Source organism: Monodelphis domestica, chromosome 8 (assembly GCF_027887165.1).
Source record: "Monodelphis domestica isolate mMonDom1 chromosome 8, mMonDom1.pri, whole genome shotgun sequence".
NCBI lineage: Eukaryota > Metazoa > Chordata > Mammalia > Didelphimorphia > Didelphidae > Monodelphis > Monodelphis domestica.
Window position 1 is genome coordinate 164157492 of NC_077234.1, and position 23189 is coordinate 164180680.

General features: G+C 34.7%; 1 protein-coding gene across 9 annotated transcripts in view; it reads right to left on the reverse strand.

Moving 5' to 3' along the window:
- DOCK9 (dedicator of cytokinesis 9) overlaps positions 1 to 23189 on the reverse strand; it is a 115344-nt gene that overhangs the window by 76005 nt on the left and 16150 nt on the right. For 5 of the 9 annotated variants that reach the window (XM_056806981.1, XM_056806979.1, XM_056806977.1 and 2 more), the window contains exons 12-21: positions 23070 to 23139; positions 21703 to 21828; positions 21199 to 21270; positions 17998 to 18144; positions 17311 to 17394; positions 16524 to 16635; positions 16104 to 16145; positions 11625 to 11803; positions 9609 to 9722; positions 4536 to 4656 (exon numbers count right to left, since the gene is read on the reverse strand). In XM_056806981.1, coding sequence (XP_056662959.1) covers positions 4536 to 4656; positions 9609 to 9722; positions 11625 to 11803; positions 16104 to 16145; positions 16524 to 16635; positions 17311 to 17394; positions 17998 to 18144; positions 21199 to 21270; positions 21703 to 21828; positions 23070 to 23139 — 1067 coding nt within the window. The remainder of the gene's footprint in view (positions 1 to 4535; positions 4657 to 9608; positions 9723 to 11624; positions 11804 to 16103; positions 16146 to 16523; positions 16636 to 17310; positions 17395 to 17997; positions 18145 to 21198; positions 21271 to 21702; positions 21829 to 23069; positions 23140 to 23189) is intronic. The other 4 variants (XM_056806982.1, XM_056806978.1, XM_056806985.1 and 1 more) reach the window with 1 other exon arrangement.

Genomic DNA, 23189 nt, shown 5'->3' on the forward strand with positions numbered 1-23189 from the left:
TCCCCTTCTCAACTCCAAACCCTTAGCTAACACACATTTTTTACAGATGAAGAAATAAATGAGAGGTTCAGCAATATGTCCAAGGACCAAACAGCAAAAGAGTGCCAGAAGAGGGACTGGAGCCTTGTCAACAGATTCCAAGGGCAAAACTCTTTCCATCAAATCAAGCCTTCTCTTGTGCATGATAATAGCAGCTAACCTTTACCTCACAACACTGTGAGGGAGAAAGAACAAGATGTGAGGGAACTAAGTGGTCAGATGAATAGAGGACTGCCCTTAGGAGTTTAATCCTGCCTCAGACACTCACTTACTAGATAGGGGACCCTGAACAAGCTACTTAATTTTTTCCAGCCAATTTCTTCTTCATGTAAAATGAGGGAGATAGATCCAATGGTTTCTCAGGGCCCTTCCAGAATTAAATCTATGATTTAGATAATTATTATTTAGAGTATTTGTATATATTATTACATATATACATAATATTTATATTATTCTGTTTATATATAATTATTTGTTTTATATTGTCTATATTTATTACATAAATGATATATTTTATATATTATATATAGAAATATACAGATTTCACATATATAACATATATAATTTCAACCATATATAAATATTCATGTTTTTATGTACTTATATATTTTATGCATGCATGTATGTATCTATTTCTTCCTCCCTTCCTTCCTTTCCTTCTTTCTTTCTCTCTCTCTTTCTCTTTCCTTCTCTTTCTTTCTTTCTTTCCTTTTTCTTTCTTTCTTTCTCCCTTCATTTCTTTCTTCAGATGAAGAAACTAAGCCTTAGCAATTCAAATCCATGTTTTTCACAGGACTCTTTCTACTGTATCAGAAATGAGAACAGAGAGAGAAACACAAATCTGAAAAGAGAAACAAAGACTGAAAAGTGAAAAGCCCAATAAGAGGAGATCCATTGGTTTGGCTCATCCTATCCCACACAGACAACAAGAATCGTGTTTGCTCGAGGCATGGATGGAAAGATGAAGAGATGGCAGAACCTGCAGCTGTTCTCTACCCATGGACAGATGGAAGCCAGAACAAGAGATAATCTCAGGGTCTTTCTGACCTCCTTGTGACTTAGCTCTCATGTGCTAAATAGGATTGAGGGGGGAAAAAAGCTCTCTGTATCATTTTAAGATTCAAGGACTTCAAGTAAAACTGATCCTAAAATCTCAGAATTCCAGGCCAGATTCCAGAACCAGCATCCTAGTCTCAAGGAAACAGATGGTGGTATAATGACTCAAAATTAGCTAACACACATAGCAGAATCACATTCATGTTTTCAACAGTTGGACTCTACAGATGACTATAAAAAAAAAAGCAGCCTGTAAATGAAATGAAGATTTTAAAAAGATTCTGCTCACTTAAATTACCAGGCAGGGTGCAAGAGAGAGAAGGGAGGGCAGAGGAGACATACCTGAGACAAAGAATGCTTGCTATTTAAAACTAAGCTAATCACAGGGCGAACTTCACCAGAGCAACAAATCAGCAGGTTTCAAGCATCTTCAACTACCGCACTTGAACAAGATAAGACCATCTGGTGAGGAATCTATGTGGGCAGGACTGAGAGTCTATGAGGCAGAGATTTAAGGAAAAGTCTGGCTAAAAGATAAGCACTTGGCCTAAAACCAACTGGAATTTTTCACAGAGTTAAAAGAACAAGTTCCAATTTCAGGGTTTCAGATCTGACTGCAAAATAGCTTGCGAATTGGCTAAGCGAGTGGAGGAAATAAATGATTTAAGGATTAATTATTTTGGATTTAGTTTTTTTGTAGTTGTGTATGCTTAAAATATGTAAATAAATCTATACGTCTGATATATAAATATAAAAATAAACAATATATTGTTTATTGTTATAAACAGTATATATTGTTATATTATTATATAATTTATGTTATGATATATTATATTACATACAAATATAATTATATATATATATATATATATATATCAGAGACTTCCTATAAAATGTAGAATTCAAAAACAACTGAGTTCAGGGCAAATCATTTTAGTTAAGACCCAAGTAAGTGCACCAAAGTCAGCACACAGGTAGTACAGTATGGGGAAAAGAGAAGGAGTCTGTTCAAAATTCAGCTCTCTAGCTAACTATGCAATTTTAGGGGAGCAATTTCACCCCCTAAGGCTCAGTTTCTCAGCCTGTCAAGTGAGAGGATTGCCTAATTAACTTCTGATGTCCCTTCTGGATCTCAATCTGAAATGATGATCCTCTCAAACTTCAACGTCTCAGAAAAGGATATTTCAAATTTAGAGTTTACAAAAGCCAACAATATATCTTGGGAAGTGAAGAAATTCAGCATTTCATTCTTGTTTTTCTACTAATTTGTCGTGTGATCTTAGCCAGCCTTTCCAAAGCTTAACTGCAAAATGAAAAAGTGGGCTTGCTTATATCTCTGACGTCCTTTCTAATGCTAATAACAATAATGTTGTTCAGTCATTTTTTTCAATCATTCCTTACTCATTATGATACTTTTTGGGGTTTTCTTGGCAAAGATACTAGAGCAGTTTGCATTTCCTCCTCCAGCTCATTTTACAGCTGAGGAAACTAAGGCAAACAGGGTTAAAGTGACTTAAACAGGGTCACACAATTATTAAGTACCTGAGAACAGATTTGAATTCAGAAGATGAGTGTTCCTACCTCCTGGACCAAGATTCTATATGCTGTGCCACCCATCTGCTCAAAAAACAATAAGAGCTAGCATTGCACACACACGCACACGCACATACACGCACACGCGCACACACACACACACACACACACAGTGTTTGAAGGTTTTCTTTTCTTTTTTTTAAACTTTATCTGTTGTCTTAGTATCAATTTTAAGACAAAAGTGGTAAGAGCTAGGCAACTGGGTCTAAGTGACTTGCCCGGAGTCACAAAACTATCCCAAATATCCAAGGAAAGGAAGGAAATATCCAAGGCCAGATTTGAACCCAGGTCCTCCCAAGGGCAGGTCTGGGGCCCTATCCACGGTGCTACCTAGTTGTTCTTCCCTTCTATTAAAATCCTTCCCTTCTATGTTCATATCCGTTCTAAAACAGAAGAATGGCAAGGGCTGTGCTTTCAAAAATACCTGGCATCAATACTTTATAAGTACATAGAAGGAAGTGCTTGAAGCTTTTCAAAGAACTTTAACCATGCTAATTCATGTAAAAACTAATATTCGATGATGTTACCTGAGTTCTGAACTGGAGAAGAGAATCACATTAATCCTAAGGGCATTTTGTCTTCCTGCAGTCATCTGTTCATCATTTCTATCATTTGCCTTTTTTCTGTAGACAAGTCAGTAAGGATTCTAAAGTGACTAACCTACATCAGGACGGGTCCTAAAGTCACTTGGATTACTGGCAGAACACGAGAAAATGTGGATGGCTGATAACAACAAATTAGGCTTCTCAAAGACAAGTTTTTAAAGGGTCCGGGTGGAAATACTAGCCTTGATACAATTGAGTTATTTTTTACCTATGGCTGCTCTATTTTTCTTTTCTTATCATGGACTCTGGTTTGCCACAGAATTACTCATGTGGAGGGACCTTTGCCACCAAAAGAATCAGAATGGATAGGAGGACATAATCAATTCTCCTTTTTACGGAAAATAAGAACTATGAAAATGAGAAATAAGCTCGACAGAGTCTTCTATACACATGTACCTTTTTTTGTCATTTGATGCCTTCTCTAATGGAGGGAGGGAGGGAGTTACCTAGATATTTTATTTTCTATTTATTTATTCCAAATTTTACAAAACAAAACAAGTATTTTCATAAACAAAGACATGATACAATTTTAAATCAATCCAGATTGGGATGTGAGAGAAAAAGAGAGAGATTACAAAAATGGGTGCGTGACAATTTAGTTACAAGGTGTTAAAAACTATTTCTCTAGCTAAGGTCCGAGCAGAAATGGATTGGCATGGTAATAGATTTCTCTCTTGGCATCCAAGAAGGCACCTAATTTGTATTTGTAATTTGTACCATATACTGTTTAAATCTTGGCAGATTCTTCCTTAAACCACCCAAGACATTTTAGATTCTTTCTATTACAGGATATTTTACAAAATTTCATGTCACATTTCATTCTTTCCTCCAGAAAGTTCTGTATGGTCAATGTAAAATTCTATTGTTCTCAGTTGAGTCTATATGCACTCTATCTTTGAACTTTTCCCCAATAAAACTTAATTTTCTGAAAGCATGAACAAAATATTTTTGAGCTAAAAATTCAACAAAGAATGAAAATGTACCACAAAATAAAGGCATTAATAATAATAGTATACTTAAGCTAAAAAAAAAAGCTTTACTTGCACCTTTATATCGGTTGTATTTCTCTATCTAATACTGGAAGATTTTATATTTTTCCTCAATTAAGACAACAAAAAGAAAAAGTTCAAAGCAGAAATTCATTCTTTAAAGGTGTTAGCTCATTCATTCAGACATTCAAAGAGGATCATTTTTGGCAGAAAGATAAAACTAAAGGAAATCAGACAATGTGAAAAGCATTACCAATGCCGGAGATAACGCCAAAGAGGTCTTTATGAAGGTTGTTATCCAGTGTGTTTGCTGATTTCTGCGGGGTTACTAATGGATTTGTAGTTGGCATATTTAGTGGTTCGTCCTTTGCATTCTGTCAACACCCCAAAAAAAGAGAGAGAAAAAGGGAAAAAAGTCATAATTATTATTGAAGAGTTCATACTAATTACCTAAAATATTTCTATTTTGGGGAGTGTGAGGGCACTTTTTTTTCCCTTTAACAAGCTATAAATAACCTCATACTAAGTAGGAGAATGTGGGGAAAGAAACAACAGAAGTGAGAAAGAGGAATGAAATGAGAGTAGAAATGAGAGGGAAGAAGAGGAAATATGGGATACCTAAAATTTGAGACTATCAATTTGCACTTGTAGGGTATTTTTAGATTTGCAAGTCACTTTTACAGATATCTTATTTGATCAGGTGAGATAAAACAGACAAGACTTAAACAGTCAAGCTTGGGATGCAAAATGACTTGGATTTCTCCTTTTGTGGAGCTGACCTGACAGCCTTAGTAAGTCTATCAGCGTATAAATATGAGGCAGGTAGCTGGTGCAGTGGACAGACTGACTAAAACAAATTCAAATCTAGTCTCAGACATTTGGTAGTGTGACCCTGGACAATTGGCTTATATGTTGTCTGCCTCAGTTTCCCCATTTGTAAAGTAGAGATGATAATACCTTCCTTCTAGGGGTGATATGAGAAATAAAAAGAAGAAATATTCCTAAGGCAGTTTGCAAAACTTACCGTGTTCATAAATGCAAACTATTATTATTCTCTTACACAAGTATGGAAAATGGAAAATCAGGTGGCCCAGGATGAGAGGGAAAGAATATTGGAAAATTATAGGCTGCTCCCTGCTGCCAAAGCCCATAGCTTTGTTTGGCTTATTTTTAACCCAATGATTTTCCTCATGATATTAAATGGCTGTCAATCATGGAATACCCTAATCTTCCAAGAAGCAAAATAACTCAAAGGGCATGAGATAGATGTATGGTGGGCATAAATAGGCTGCAGTCTAATACCGAAGAGAACTCATAAGCAAAAAAGGGCATAAAAGTCATTAAGGACATATGATGGGAAAAGAAGGTAAGCCAGCTCTGTCAAAAGTAAAAGAAAACAGATGACCAGCCTGAATATTACACTGATCATCATAAAATATTAAGAGGTCCTGAGAAACGCCTCTCTACATCCTGTTATTCCATTTGATTAGGGGTTCTTAGGCTGGGTTCTATCAAATCATTTTAGAAATATTTTAATATCTATATTTCAATGTAATTCATTTCCTTTGTAATCCTATGTGCTATATTATGCATTTAAAATATTATTTTTAAAAGGACTCTGTAAGCTTCACCAGATTGTCCAGTGTGTCCAAGACACGACAATTTAAAAGCCTCTGCTCCATAATGATCAAGAATGAGAGCAAAGGACAGAGTTTTACTCATTACAACTTTTAGAAGCACATAATTATTTTTCCTTAGGAAAGTTTCTATTCTCCAAATTAATTGGAATTTTACAACAAATTCTTTAGACCTTAAAACTGCATTAAGACTTTTGGGACACTCTGTATTTACCCAACAGAAATAAACTTTTTTAAAATTAATATTCCTCATTTTTTATACAAAGTCTTACACTATTTATTTATATGTATGTCTATAAGCTCTATAGAGGGCAGGATCATGTCATTATTTTCTGAATCTTTTCTTTTCCCCAAAGGATGTATAATATGCAATATGCTCAGAAGTTAACCCAAAAAATGTACTGAACAAATGGATGGATATTATTTTGCTAATTTAGGGGCAGGGAGAAATAGGGAATGATCTACTTTGCTAGGCTAATCAATATTTCTCATGTCAAAAGACCCAAACTCACATAATTATTGTACAATGCTTTACTTTAGTTCTGCAACGAACTGGCTTTTCTGACATTTTGGGAAATTATTTCATACTAAAGATAAAAACATAGAAGGTTTTGAATTTTTTTTTTCACTATTCAAGAGTTGTCTATAAAATTTTCCCCAAATTCCCTGCTTTCCTTCTAATCTTGGCAACATCTGTTTTATTTGTACAAAAACTTTTCAACTTAATGTTCTCAAAATTTTCCATTTCATAATGCTTCCCATCTCTTACTGATTCATAAATTTCTATCCTGTCTACAAATCTGATATGTTCTGTTCAGAAATTTAACTTACAATATCTCCTTTTAAGTCTAGATCATGTATCCATATTGATCTTATCTTAGTGAATGGTATAAGATATTGGTCTATTCCTAGTTTCTGCCAAACTACTTTCCAGTTGTCCCAACAACTTTTACCAAATACTGATTTCATATCCCCCAAATCTGAATTTATGCTTTCATCAAATATGAGGTTATTATCGTCTTTTACTACAGTTTGTGTATGTCTGCCTTGTTCCAATGATCTACCTTTCCATTTCTTAGTAAGAACCAGATAGTTTTAATAATTACTTTAGATATATTTTTAAAGGGCATTTGTTTATTCCTAAAAGGGTAGCATAATTCCTCTTAAAAATTGGACTCTGTTAGCCACAGATCTTCCTTAAAATCACTGAGGCAGCTCAAAGAAAACAAAGTGTTGCCTATATCTTCAGATTGAGACATATGATCGTTTTAAAGAGTTTAGAATCTAAATTCTATCCTTGTCCAACACAGAACTTTTTTTTTTAAATCTAGGTCCCATGTGCAAAAATGAATAAGAATAAATGGTCAAAAAATCCCTCACAGGCACATGTAAAACCTGTAAAGTGTTATACTTTATGTGTTAAAAATTAATGAATTCATTTCAATGTAAATAGTAACTAAGCACATTTAGATACTTGTATTAAAATGCAATACTAAAATTTTCAGAAAACTAAATGTTTAAGAGTGACTAAATTGAGAAAAACCAGGCAAGGTCTGTTTGTACTCTACAGACAGAATAAAGCTAAGGACATGGCAGGTGTCTTCTTTCTCACCCCTCTATACCACAAACTGGTCCTCAACTGGCTTTTCTCGAGAGAAGTTATTAAAGTTGAATTTCTATCTGAATGGATCCATCTAGATTCTAGAATATGTTTCCAATTGAAAAATCTACCTAGATAAGCTAATTTACCCTTCTTGATCATTTCTCTCTTTGTCCCTGAGTCTACATTTTCCCAAAGTTTAATTCTTCAAGCTTAGACTCTCCTCTTGTGAAAGAAGGACCCCATGTGAGTGTGAGTCATTGGGTGAGATCTTCTAGGCTGCAATTTCACCAAGACTCGTGAGCTAAAAGAAAGCACAAGTTTACAGAAGCCAGGTGTTTTGTGAATCTCCTTTCAATGCTTTTATGCCTAACCCTTCCAAATGTAATTCCTTAGTAAAGAACTACTAGGAAATGGGCAATTTAATAGGAGACCAGTAGAATCTGGAAAAGGAAGAAGGGAGAGGCAATGACTGAACGATTTTCTATGCAACATGATTATAGAACATTTTTTGAAAGGAATCTTCTTAACAGAGAGCATGAAAACCAATTTCCAATGAGCAGATCAACTCGTGAAATATTTAAAGGAGACTCATTCATAACTCTCTCCACACTTGCCTCCAATGACCTTGAAATCATCATTTCGCTGCAAATGAAATGCTGCTCAGTTTGTTTTCCTGATATTTAAAAGTCACTTCCTGTCCCCAAAGAATTTTATAGAGAAAGCAATTGCTGTACATGCATTTTAACAGATGGACGATCACGAGGACTGGTAATTTTTAAAATTATAGCATTTATAGGTTTTAATAAATCTCATCCTATAAATAGATACATATTGTTTGAAGTCATACTTCTCTGGCATGTCCTTACAACAGCACTTTGAGTAAAGTAGTACAATTATTTTTTGCCTCATTTTACAAGTGAGGAAACTGAGGAACAGAACAATAAAGTGGGTTGCCCAGAGTCACACAACTAGTAATAAGCTAGAACCAGAAACTGAACCATGAATTTCTGATCTGAAGTACAATGTTCTTTTTCATTTTGCCATTCATGTCTTTTATAATATAGAGCAAAACCTTGAATAACCTGAATACAACTAATCCAAAAACTCAATTCTCTGGGCAGCAGGATGTGGTAAGAGAGTTGACCCAGGATTCAGGAGACCCAAATTCAAATCTAGACTTTTCCACTAATTGTTGTTCAATCATTTCAGTACTTTTTGACTCTCTGTGACCCAATTTGGGACATGTTGTCTATATAAAGCAAATACTGTGTTAGAATGAAGCCAAGTCTCAGATCTTCCTGACCAGACTGTGTGATGTTGAGAAAATCACTTAGCCCTAGTCAACCTCGGTTTCCTCATTTGTAAAATGAGCTTGAGAAGGAAATGAAAAACCACTACAATGTCTACCAAAAAACCTCAAACAGAATCACAAAGAGTTGGACACAATGGAAACAATTTAACAACAACAAATATTATTAAAGAAGTTGTAAGTAGCAAAGCCTGAAGTAGAAACTAGAATCAATCAATCTCTTCTTGTCCCCTATGGTATCATTTAGATCTGTACAGGTCTAGTCTATCTTCTGCTTTCCTATGATCAAGCATCTCTAAGTCACTCTAGTTTTAGGCTGAGCGTCTCTGGGGCTTTCCATAACTTTATCCTGTTGGGAATTGCTGGAAATGTAATACACAGACTTTGATATTTTATAATATAACAGAATATAAAAATATAACAGAATATATAATAATAGAATATATGATATAATCTAAAATTAATCTAAAACAAATATAACTGAATATCTAATGTATGAGTTACATAATATGTTGTGAATGTAATAATTTTTTAAAAAACTCAATGCTTGTGAGAGTCAAATGATAAAGCGAAGGCAACATGACATTGACAAGTTAGAAGTACTTTAAAAATGTCAAGCCTCCCCACTACCTTTTAGTTGTAGGAGGATGGGGCAAACTCTAAAGACTGAACCTGCAAATTCTGATCATTATAAAACATCTCATTCCCCAAGCACTGTGGTTTCCTGAGATTTTACTGAGCCACTAAAAAAATAAAGCAGCAATAAAGGACACTTACGGCGCTAGGATTAACTGGGAATGGTGACACATCTTTCACATTGATTCGCTGTACATTTTCTATGAGGAGGCCAAATAGAGGTAGATATAAGGTAGCAATCCTTGCTTGATGACTCTGAAACGAGACACAAAAACCTAAGGTTTACAAGAGAGCAGCTATGAATATTTTTGTACAAGTCTTTTTCCTTATTATCTCTTTGGGGCACAAACCCAGCAGTGCTCTGGCTGGATCAAAGGGCAGACAGTCTTTTATCGCCCTTTGGTCATAGTTCCAAATTGCCCTGCAGAATGTTTGGTTCAATTCACAACTCCACCAGCAATGAATTAATGTCCTGACTTTGCCACATCCCCTCCAGCATTCATTACTTTCCATAGCTGTCATGTTAGCCAAACTGCTGGTGTGAGGTGATACCTCAGAGTTGTTTTGATTTGCATCTCTCTGATTATAAGAGATGTAGAGCACTTTTTCATGTGCTTATTAATAGTTTTGATTTCTTTGGCTGAGAACTGCCTGTTCATGCCCCTTGCCCATTTATCAATTGGAGAATGGCTTGATTTTTTGTACAATTGATTTAGTTCTTCATGAATTTGAGGCAATTATGGTCAATTATGTGGGGGGTTTTCCTAGTATTGAACCATCCTTGCCTTCCTAGTATGAATCTTACCTGGTCATAGTGGATAACCCTTCTGATGACGTGCTGGAATCTTTTTGCTAGTATTCTATTTTAGATTTTTGCATCTATATTGATTAGGGAGATTGGTCTGTAGTTTTCTTTCTTTGTTTTTGATCTACCTGGCTTTGGGATCAGTACCATATTTGTGTCTTAAAAGGAATTTGGTAGAACTGCTTCTTTGCTTACTCTGTCAAATACTTTGTATAATATTGGAATTAGTTGTTCTTTTAATGTTTGATAGAATTCATTTGTGAATCCATCTGGACCTGGGGATTTTTTCATAGGGAGTTCTTTGATGGCTTGTTCAATTTCTTTTTTTCTGATATGGAGTTATTTAGGTAGTCTATTTCTTTCTCTGTTAGTCTAGGCAATTTATATTTTTGTAAATATTCATCCATATCACCTAGATTGCCATATTTATTGCCATATAATTGGGCATAATAGTTTTTAATGGTTGCCTTAATTTCCTCTTCATTAGAGGTGAGGTCTCCCTTTTCATCTTGGATACTGTCAATGTGGTTTTCTTCTTTTCTTTTTTTAATAAAATTGACAAGTACTTTGTCTATTTTATTTGTTTTTTCGAAGTAAGGAAAAGTATAATTTTTCAGTTCACGTCTTCATCTACAATAGTGCTTTCAAACAAATTGAAATGGATCTTTCTATGTCATTGACTTAAAAAAATAAAAATTGGAAATATAAATTGGAAAAATTGGAAAATTTGAAAAATTGGAAATAAAAAATTAATAAAAATTGGAAAAAATTAAAATAAGTTTATTGACAAAAAATATTGACATAGGGAAAAACACAATGTGAATTTTTTATTTCTTTTGTTAAGAAAAAAAGAGTAATAATTAATAATTACTCTGTTTGGAGCATACTCTAATGCAGTGTGGTATAAAATAATCTTGTGACCTAACAGAAAAGTATTAGACAAGTATGATTTATATAGGGCCAATATTTACCAAGCAATCAACTGACAGACACTTATTAAGTGCCTACTATGTGCCAGGCACAATGCAATACCATGGGAATATAAATAAGAGCCCTTGACCTCAATGGACTTCAGGATATAATATGTTTACAGACAGATGCAGGATATATGAACAATAAATACATGGTGGTGAGTGGTAGGGTGGGGGGACATACTACCAAAAAGGAGAATCAGGAAAGAAATACTATAAATAGGTATCATTTGAATTGAACCTTAAAAGGAACTATGGGTTTCAGGAAACAGAGGGGAGGAGAGAGAATATTCAAAAATTATAATTAGCTAAAATCTTTATAAAATCTGAAAAATCCCAACACTTCTTATAATCCCCTATCTCCCAGTGCAGAAAACTCACCCGTGAAGCATATCTGTCATCAAAAGAATGCTTTATCAACAGATTCTTCAGCACACTAATTGCAATCTGCCGGACATCCCTGAATTCTTGTAGGGCATTTCCCACCTCCCTTAGCAGTAAGCCCACTAGGAAATGGTACTTGCAGAACTCATCTGTTAATGAGTAGTCAAGCTGAAGATCTAAAATAAGAGTGAACATAGACTTAATTAGGGTTCAAGCAATATGATTTTTAACCATCAGAAACAATAAACAAACATACTCCCCTTTTGCTTACTGAGACTTTATTCATGCCCAAACAGGTTTAAATTATTAGATTTAGCTTCAAATCTTTGAGTTAATTGAGCAAAAAACTGCTCTAATAAAGAAGCCAATTTTCTTTCATGTTTGCTTAACTTTCAAGAATGAAGAATTCATTTCAATACAAATCCTTCACTTGTCTTTGTAGGAAATTGCTTCTAAAATAATTTCGAAGTTAATGAGTCATTGTCTTTACTAATTTTTAGCATATCATATAGTCCAGATAACAAGAAATGCAATTTTATGACAAAAAAAATAAAAAATTTAAATGTTTTTGTTATAGTTTTATTCAATGGAAGGATAGCAGCCATCTGTAGTTAATGTGCATGTAATTAGGAAAATTGATTTAATGTGAGGTGGTTGAATAAACTGTCTCATTGGATATATCCACCTGTTTCTAACAACCACATTTATCCTTTCCTGTTTTACTCATTATTCGCACAATGTGCACTCTATTAAATTCCAGAGGGAAATGTGAACAGTGGATATGAATTGGTGCTTACCTAATGAACTATGTAAATCAGGAATTACTTTATTAATCATACAGTGGCAGCAAAGCGCTCATCATCTAATCAATATTTATGCTTCTCTAAAAGCAAACAAGATCAATAGAAGCTAAAACTAAAATGTACAGCACACAACAAACCAAACTAACAAACCATCTGCAAGCTTAACAACAAATATGAACTGAAAGCTTATTCTATGAGAAGAGAGAAGCAAACACATCATCTATTTAGAGAAGGCAGTGCTATTATCACTTGCATGACCTTTTAAAAAGTGTTGTTATCCCTTTCGTGATCTTTTTTTTTATCTTCATGATTTTTTATTAAAAATTATCACCTTTAAAACCTTTTAAAATAACCTTTATGGCATCTTTAATATTATTATCACCTGGATGACCTTTTTAAAATGTTATCACTTTCAGGGCCTTTTCCCCATACATGACCTTTTTTGATGTTATCACTTGATTTTTTGTTATTACCTGAATTTCTTTTTAATGTTATTATCACCTTCATCACCTTTGATTTTATAATTTTACAAAATAATTTTGTAATATAATATAATTTTTAATTTTATGTATGATGTTTGTTTTTTGTTATTATCATCTTCATGAACTTTTTGTTTTTTGAGAAATTACCAGAGATTTTTAATTCCTCATCTATAATACAAACTGAGCTCTGTCGACTTAAAGCTGATTTACCCCCTCCAGCAATCTCAAGCAGAGCAGGGAATGTCCATCATTACAGACTGACTATTTTTAGAGTTAATGAATATCAACCCTGAATCACCAGATCAGGGTCGGAGACTGGATTCACTTAATGTCTCAAAGGAAATGCTTCAGCTTTACATGGGATGTGTTGGTGGAGACATGGATGGGAGCACAACTAAGAGATATCACTTGATTTTCGATCCCTTTGTATTATGATGCATGAGAGAGTGACCAGAGACGGTCACTTCGGGATAGAATTATTGATGGGCAGTCACCAGCAATGTCCCAATTTAATAGCGACTGCTGAATTAAGGGCAGCTAGGTGGGCAGAGCGGACAGAGTGCCAGATCTTAAGGAAGGAACACTCATCTCCCTGAGTTCAAATCTGGTCTCACACACTTATTACCTTTGTGATCCTGGGCAAATCACGTAGCCCTGTTTGCCTCTGTTTCCTCATGTATAAAACAAACTGCAGAAGGAAATGGAGAACTTCTCCAGTATTTTTTACCAAGAAAACCCCAAATGGGGTCAGGGCAAGTTGGAAAGAAAGGAAAAATTACCCAATGATAACAATTGCTTAATTATTTTACTAGACAATTTTTTTTTAAATCTTAGAAGGGTATCAAAAGAAGGTTCTTCTCTTACTCGTAAGTCTACATTATTCTACTTTATTATGCTCTGTATATCTAAAGGAAATATACAGATAAAAAAATTATAAAGCATCAGTGAAATAATTCATATGACTGAAAATTGCTTTTATATGTTATATTCATTGAAGGTATCAGTTGTTAGTATATATAAGTCTGGTTAAACTATTACTGTATTTATTACAGAAAGTGTGGTTCTAGTGTACTAGTCAATATTTATCTACTGAGAGTAAATGTTTCAAAAGTTAAGAAAGAGAAGAAAGGGAGAGGAGAAGAGAAAAAAGAAAATGGCAGGAGGGAAAAACTTTTTAAAAAATGAGGAAACAAAAAAAGAATGAAAATAGGAAGAATGCACACGTGTTTACACTGTGTTTTGCACAAGGGGGGAAAACAGTGCTTTGATAGCCTGCCCACAGATACAGAGGCTCCAAGAGTGGATGTATGCTTTGGAGGATATATCAACACAAGATTCTTTTTCTTAAAGCTGAGAATAAGAACCCTTACCATTCTTCTGTTGTAAACAGAAATGGCCCAGATGTTAGGGCTATGTCATTATTGGAATGGAAATGTCCACATAACCATTTAATATTGACAAGACACTCCACTCCTCAGCTCTGAGTGCTTTTCCTGCCTGTTGTCCAAGTATGGAAGGTCCCCTTTTTCTTTATCCTTGTCTACTGGCTTTCCTGACTTCTTTCAAGTCTCAACCAAAATTCCATCTTCTACAAAAACTTTCCTCCAACTTTCGCCCCACGCCATGGCTGGCCTGGACTCTAAGCTCCCTGAGTGTAGGTGCTGTGTCTTAAGAATCTGTTATCCCTGATGTCTTGCATCCTGCACTGCTTACGGTAGATGCTTAATGATAGAAAAATACTTCGTTATACAACTATAAACAGTAGATACTTGATGATTAGACTTTAATTGAGGAGGCACCGTGGCTCTAAGAAAAATATTTTGTTTTTCAATTGTGTCCGAGTGTTTCTAACTCTGGATGAGGTTTTCTTAGTAAAGATACTGGGATGGGTTGCCATTTCCTTTTCCAGTGGAATAAGGCTGAGGTGATAAGTGATTTGCCCAGATTCACACAGCTAATAAGAGTCTGAGCCTATATTTAAGTCAGGTCCTCTGACTCGTAGTCCAGCACTTGATCCACTAAGCCACTTAGCTGTCTCATGGAAAACATACTCAAAGATAATGAACCTTTTTTTATGAGGCAGAGACACAAAAGTTGGAAGCCATATTTGCTTTTAAAGAATTTCCAATTAAAGAACAGTCATTAAGCTCCTACTGGGGATACAGAAAAAGTCCAAAGACAGTTTCTGCCCTCAAGGATATAATCTAATAGATCTAATGGAATAAATCATAATCTAATAGAGGAAATAGTAAGCAGTACAAACAAGCTATATATGGGATAGAAAAGAAATAATTTTAAAAGGGCAAGCATAAGAAAGGGGAAAGTTTCTCTTTCTTGAGAACATTTGTATGTGTGTTGGAATAAGTATACTTTATTGTTTATATTTATATTCCAAAATCACATAATTTTCAGGTTATGCTTTTATGCCATCGATCTGGTTCTCTCCTTCATTAACAGATAATCAATATCCTGCCACATAACAGGCATCCTTAAAGGATGCTAAACACAAGAAATAATGCTTTGACTGGGATATTGTATTAAGGTTGATTACTCTGATTTACTCTTGAGGACAAGAATCAATTGTCGATGAACTGTAGTTCATTTGTCCACTAAAGAAAATTGTATATGTTTCAGACTGTCCATCAGAGGAGACAAAAATGAATAAAACAGTCCTTTCAAACGAAAGAAGAACACTGGATATTTCTGTCAAAACAAACCCCCAAAAAGGCAAGTGAAGGAGATCCTATTTGGGTTCAGGGCTGGTGTCTTCACTATGGGAATGTGAAAAGCTAAAGTCTGGGTCAGAACACAAATTGGAATCTTCCTCTCCTTCAAAGGGAGGCCCTAGATTTCCTATGGCTCGGTGGGCAAAAGGAACACACATTTCTTCAGGGCTTCCTGATGCTAGCACAAACTAGAGTAAAATATTAACAGGTTTGTCACTGGTTATCACACTGAGTGCCTGGCTTGGAGTCAAGAAGACCTGAGGTCAACTCTGGCCTCAGAAACTTACTAGCTAGGCAAATCCCTTAATCCCATTTGCCTAAAATAAATGAATAAAAACTGATAGGAAAGCTCAGGAAAGATCTAGACAAGCAGTGAGAAGGAACTAGCAACACTCTGGCAATGACTTGCATTCTTTTTAAAGGAGGAAAATGCAAGAAAGAGCAAACTTCACACCTCACACCTACCTATAGGAGTGTCATGTGACTCCACAGTTGGTGAAAGAAAAGCTAAGTCATGAAAAAAAGGAAATAAAGTAGAACAAACAAAAAACAAGCTTCCATGAGTAAAGTGAATATTGGTTATTCAAGCAAAGAAAATTTACAAAGGAAAAAAGTTACATTCAGCCATACGTTTAACTTATTGTTCGATAAGCCGACTCAATTCATTGCCTAAAAATATTTTTAAATGCAGCAATTTTCTACTGATGCAATTCTTTTTCAGTTTTTAATGGGGTTGGGGGAGAGAAGGGAGCAGCTGGCCTTATAAGCTATCGAGCCCACTTTCAAAGTTCAAGTTTCGTAATGGTATATTTGAATTTTTTTCCCCACATCATGAATAAATATCTATTTTTTACTTAACATTAGCACGGCTGAGGAATGAGTTACCTTGATATCTCTGAATCCTGCCTTTTCCAAATGGCATTGGCAAGTTCAAAGGGATATAGTGTTCATGATTGCACACTACACGCAGAAATTCAAACTTGAATTCAAAAAGAGTCTGCAATGAAAATGGTTTAGCTGTAAATAATGAAGTTCAGTAATTCACTGGATACTTTGCTGACCATCTTAAATAAGAATGCGTACTGGAAGCAGGCACCCTCAGTCTTCATCTCTTTGACTCTCTTGGAAATGATTTTACTATTCTACTAGCCCAAGAATCACTGGAGTAAATTGTTCTAAAAATCAAAGCACTTGACCCCTCAGCCACTATGGCCTTTTAGGTCTAGGAGTAGTGATATACAGTCTTAAAATCTGGAATCTCTAAGGTCCTACATGCTAAGGAAAATATCTATTTCTAGGTTTGTGGTATAATAGAGTGATATTTCAAGGTATGGCACAGTGGCCAGTATACTATTTATTTAACTTTGGGCTAGGAATTTAATTTTTCTGAGCCTCATTTTCCACTGAGGAAGTTGGACCACATGAGCTCAATTATTCCTTCCAGCTGAAAATCTGTGGTTTTATTATGTTAAATGATAAGAAGAAAAATTCATTCTTTCTGTTCTCTCCCTCTATTTTTTCCATGCCCCCAAAAGTCTATCAAAGATTAGTAGGGGACTTCAATCTCTAGAAGATTCCAATATGAATGAGAGAAATGAAAGGATTTCTAAATATGAATGAGAGGAGAAAAGAAAATTCCAGAGATCAAGGAAAGACAAAGAACAGAGACTACCTTTGGATCTCCAGGGGCAAAACAGCTGATATAATTGTTGATCTGTTTGAAAACAAAGCCTCTGTCCATAAACGTGAAACATCTCTGTAGCAAGGGGGAAAAAAGGTGAAAAGATTTTCTAAAGAGCATCTTTCAACTTTTTTTTTTTAGCATTAATAACTTAGCATTTAATTAAAATGAATCTAGACATACTAAATACTATCCAGTGCTCACCTATATGAAGAAGGAATTGACTAGTCAATAAAATACTGGGGAAAACAAGGAGATGATTCTTCAGAAAACACAATTCCTCTCCTGGCTCTGCTTATACTCTCCAGATTCAGCATCATGCTGAATTGTCTTCCCACAGTAGAAGTTCCCTCAGTTCCCCACAGTCTTCTTATCTCCGAACCTCCCTCCATTCCTGAATCCCTCATCTCTCATTGGTGTATTCCTTCTAGATCCGCCATTTTGTGAAAGGATCCAACCATTCATCAACCCATTCTGGCTTTGTTCCTGAATTTCAGGATTTTCCCCAACTTTTGGCTCCCTTTATTATATATTGTCTTCTCCTGTTAGAATGTAGGCTCCTTGGAGGGAGAGGGAGGTCTTTCTTTTTTCTTGTATTTTTATCCCCAATGCAGTGCCTGATACATAGTATACACTTAATAAATACTTTCTGACTTGACTCAACCACAATGTACTCACCTTTATAAAAACTGCAAGGCTGTGATTGGCATTTTTTGAAGCCTCTGGATTATCTCTGAATTTTTGAGTGATGTGTGGCATCAGCATATTAACAACTGTTTCAACAGCATGATGATAAGAAGCAGGAAATCTCTGGTTTCTCAACAACTAAAACATAAATTTAATACAAATACTTGTTATTATTTAAAATTTAAAACCTGGGAACAAAAAAAAACCTGCAGATTTAGTTTGAAAGCACTTAAAAAAATACAAATCTAATGATTCTAATTAGAATGATGTCCTAAATATTGTTTTCAAAGTGGCAGAAAAAAATTCTTTAAACCCCGAGTCCCTATTTACTTCAAAACTTAAAACTAAGAATATGAATTAGAAATTTATAATTAAATTAGAATCAAATGTGGTCATCTTCAAATTGGCCATATGTTCCCATGTTTTTTCAATTCGGAATATTTTTCTAGCCAAAGATTTCCAGAGTAAATTAATTAATTCAAGATTATAAAGACATAGAGAACAATTTGACCTCTGAGTTTGAAGAACTGAATTCAAGTCCTGCTTCTGACACATACTAGCAGCAAGTCAATTAACCTCTCTTTGCCCCCAGGCAGTTCAAAGAAAATGCTCATGTTATTTGGTGTTAGTGAAATATAAAACAAAAAATTAAGAAACAAAATATTTTTTTAAATATTATAAGATTATAGGAGCAGCTACATGGCTCAGTGGATAGAGAGTCAGCCTAGGACTCGGGGGAGTCTGGAGGTCAAATCTGACTTCTGACACTTCCTAACTATGTGGCCCTAAACAAGTCTCTCAACCCCCATTGACTAGTCTTATCATTTTTCTGCCTTAGAACTGAGAGCTAGTAAATAATGAAGAGTTTGTACTTTTACATGTAATGTTTTTATTTGCTTGTTTAGCTAATTTTTTTCTAGTGGTGATGGTGGTTATTAAGTATATATTAGAAAAGATATAAGGTTTTAAAAAACTTTAAGGTAATAAAAAAGTATTGGTCTATATTTATAAAGGAAATATTTTACTAGCAGTCCCTTATGTTCATTAAATCAGTTTTGATTTTTTAAAAATTCAAGTTTCTAAAGTAAATTGATATATGAAAATTATAAAAGATGATCTTATAAATATATACATATATTTATAAGATATAAGATATATATTTATCTTATATATATATAGATATATATAGATATATATAAGATATAAGATATATATATATTTAAAACATTCATCATGTTTTCTCAAAACACATGCAGGCTGCTAGGTAGCACCTAAAAGATCTTCTTGCTTCCAGTTTCTAACTCTATCTATTTTCTCCTTCTTAATATCTTGAAATATTTGTTGATGATTATTTAATTCAGATTAAAAAAAGAAAATTTAAACTCAAAAAAGAGAAGAAAAAAAGAAGAAAAGAAAAGAGGAGAGGAGAGGACAGGAGAGAAAAGAATTCTTCTAGTATAAATACAGTTATACAAATCCAGGCTACTACACTTTATTTAAATATGCTTTTTGTTTGGGTCTAATGACAGATTCTGTATCTGTTGCTTGCTTAGCTAAGTTTAGAGAGGTTCATTAGCAGAAGGTTCATTCCACTTGTGTAAGGCATTGGGGTGAAGGAGTGTATTTTTTTCTGAAAGTCACAAAATTGTCTGCTAAAGTGTGAAAGCAAAAGCATTCGTAGAGACAGAGCCTACAATGATAAAATCCTGACTCTGAAATATTTGAAGAAGTACTGGCTGAAAAAAGGAACTCTGGTTCTGGTTTAAATTTACAGAATGTCTCAAGTCATGAAATGTGTTGATAAGCTGTCTAAATGCCCCTGAGACTCAAACTCTATCTGCACATTGTGGCTGAGCCCTATGAGAGTGCTTATTATACAAGAAGTTTCCATTCCATTTTTGCACCATTTCAGAAGAAGTCTATTATTAAATATTTTCTGAAAATGACAATTGTTTTGGACATATGGAGATTCCAAAGAAAGATGCTCTCATTTGCAGACTCCTCCAGTAAAGCGCAGTTTGGGTAAGGAGTGAGAAAAACAACTGTAATAGGATGATTTTTAGTTCTAAATGCTAGAAACATAATAGAATATAATCATTGGACTCAGTTCTCTCCAAAATGGAGATCAAGTTCTCACTCTTTGGGGGTGACACAAGAAAAGTCTTCCAACTCTATTCCTGAATTTTACCCAGGTTTTTGCCTAGGGTAATAAGGAGAGAATCGGCAAACTGCCTTTGGAAGTTGTGGGTTGGCTGTAGACTCACATATCTGAACACTGAACTCTATATAGTAGGAAATTAAGAAATCTTTTTTTAATTTTTTGTCTTAGAATAAATACTGTCAATTGGTCCTAAGGCAGAAGAGCTATAAGAGCTAGGCAAGGGGGGTTAAGTGACTTACCCAGGGTTACACAGTAAAGAACCCAGAATCTTCTATTTCTAAGCCTGGCTCTCAGTCCAATGAGTCATCTAGGTACCAACAAACAATCCTTTAAAAATTGAATACTAAGGGTTGGCGAGGTAGCACAATGGATAGAGTGCCAAAGCTGGAGTCAGGAGGTCCTAGGCTCAAATATGGCCACAGGCACTTCCTACCTGGGTGACCCTGAACAAGTCATTTAACCACAGTTGCCTACCCCTTAACATTCCTCTGCCTTAGAATACTTAGATCCTTAGTATCTATTGTAAAACAGAAGGTAAGTGTGCTTTTTTAATTGATTCAATTAATTGATTTAATTTCATTTATTAATTGAATTGAATTCTAGACTTCAATCCATCATATTATATTATGCTTATTTGTGCTCATGTCGTATTTCCCAACAAGATTGCAAGCTCCATGACAAGAGTCAAGCCTGACAAGATTGTTAGATCTTCCCTGATGCCTAGGACATGGCTATGTCTGCTGTGGGTGTTTAATTAATGTTTGCTGAAGCATCATCCCTGTCAAGTGTTTTCATTATGATGATGCTTAGGGGATAAAATAGTTCAGGGAAATAATTTATGATGCAGACCCTCAGGCTTGTTTATTTCCTTGAAGCAGAAAGGAAGGTTAATTTTAAATTAAATCCTACCTTTCAAACCAAGTTTAAGGCATTAATTGGAATATTAGAAGGGAAAAAGCAACCTTTCCCTTAAGCGAGTACAGAGATGATCTTGAGCAGTCCAGCATCCTAGGCAGCAGATAATAACATACCTTAACTTTTGAATTCTCGATCAGATGCTGAGCCATAGATTTTATTAAAACTTCAAAGAAAAACCAGGAATACTGAAAAGAAAGAAACATAGTCATACAAAAAAACTATTGGCAAGAACGAAGCCCTATATAAACATATCTCAACTCGAGAGTATATTCTGGTCATTTATCATTTCAACGTAATTCCTCGGTGATAGTGGAGGATGGGGGGGGGAGGGGTCTCTGAAGGTAGCTCTGTAATTCTGTCCCTTTGCACAACTCTGGCTTAGCCACAGGGTATGGGGGAGCCCTGAGATCCCTATTTGGGTTCCTTGAACTTAGGACTCAGGATGGCTCAACCTTACTACTGAAGAACTAGAGTGGTTTCTTTTATTCAAAAACTATTTTATGAAAACTTTAGAGTTTTTATTTATATCATGCTCACTTCTGAATTCTCCCAGAATTTATCCTCATAACAAAGCAAATAGTTAAGCAAAAAAAATCATAGAGAAGTCTTCCTACTACCTTGAGGAGTTTATTGCTGGTTAGGAAGTCAGCAGAAGGTTTCAGGATGGTGGTCATGGATTTGGCCAGTTCTTCATGCACAGTCTTGTATTCTGAAGCAACATATGGCTCTGCTTTATAAGCATACTTAGGGGGAAAGAAAGGAGGAAAAATGAGATTTTAATAGGCTCTACAAAATGGTTATAGTCTCAAGGTGAGGTTGATGGAGTGGCTAAATATTCTATCACCAAACATACGGAGGGAATAAGGGATATGTTGGGAATTAGGTAGGCAAGCCAGAACATGGCTGGAAGAAGAGAGGAATGTAATTCACAAGTCAACAGACATTTATTAAGTGACTACTAGCAAAGTACAAGAGGAAGGGGGGTGCACTGAGATACATCTGGATAAATATGAAAATAAGAATGTATGAAACTTTACACTGATGTCTGCACATGGGCAATGATTTGAATATCAATTGTTTGTTGTCTGAGGGAGGAGGAAGTAAGGAGAGAATTTGGACCTCAAAATTCAAAAAACAAATCGTAAAAATTATTTTTACATTTAATTAGAAAAATATCAAATAGAAGAAATGATGCTGAATCTATACATGCTGTGGGAGGGTTTGGTGATTTTATCCTTATTGGTTAAAAATTTATCCAGAATATATTTAAGTTTCTTTTAATAACCTATTATTAATGAAATTTTCTAAATCCCTTATTAACAGTCAAACTTCTTAGGATGACTGTTATGTTTGCTATATTCTAGGTAATGAAACCTTATTATTGGAACTAAAAAAAAATTTTTTTTTAACTTCTTGAAGCTTCAAGGAAGGTTCCCCAGTTACAGGCATTAATTGTGAGGCATAGACACTGATATTTTAAATTTTGTTTTTTTAACATTCATTTTATTTATAGTTCCAAATTCTCTCCCTCCAGTCCTTCTCCCACCCATTGAGAAAGCAAGCAATATGATATCCATACATGTGAAGTCATGCAAAACATATTTCCAGATTAGCTATGTCAGGGAAAAAAAACACAATGAAAGAATGAAGAAATGAGAAGAAAAATGAGAAAAATGAAAAAAAGATGAGCTTCGATCCATGCCCAGACTTTAACAATCCTCTGACATTGACATATAAATATCAAGGAAAGAATATTTTTTAAAAAGCAATATGTATAATTAATTTAATTTATTAAGCATCTACTTTAAGCATCTATTATATATTGATGATAAAAATATAAAGACAAAAGCCAAACACACTTTACCATCAAGAAATTTCTATTCTACTGGGGGAAAAACACATACTTGGATCAGTAAATACAAAATAACTATAATACAAATCCATAGGATTTTTTTTCCTTGCAGGAAGTAGGGTATCAACATACCTTTACATAGGACCTCAAGTGGCTCTCCAATCCTTCTTCATGGCATTGAGCAACCACATGGATAATAACCCTAACATCAAAGAGGGTAAATAAATCAATGAGCAATAATGTCAAAAGGAT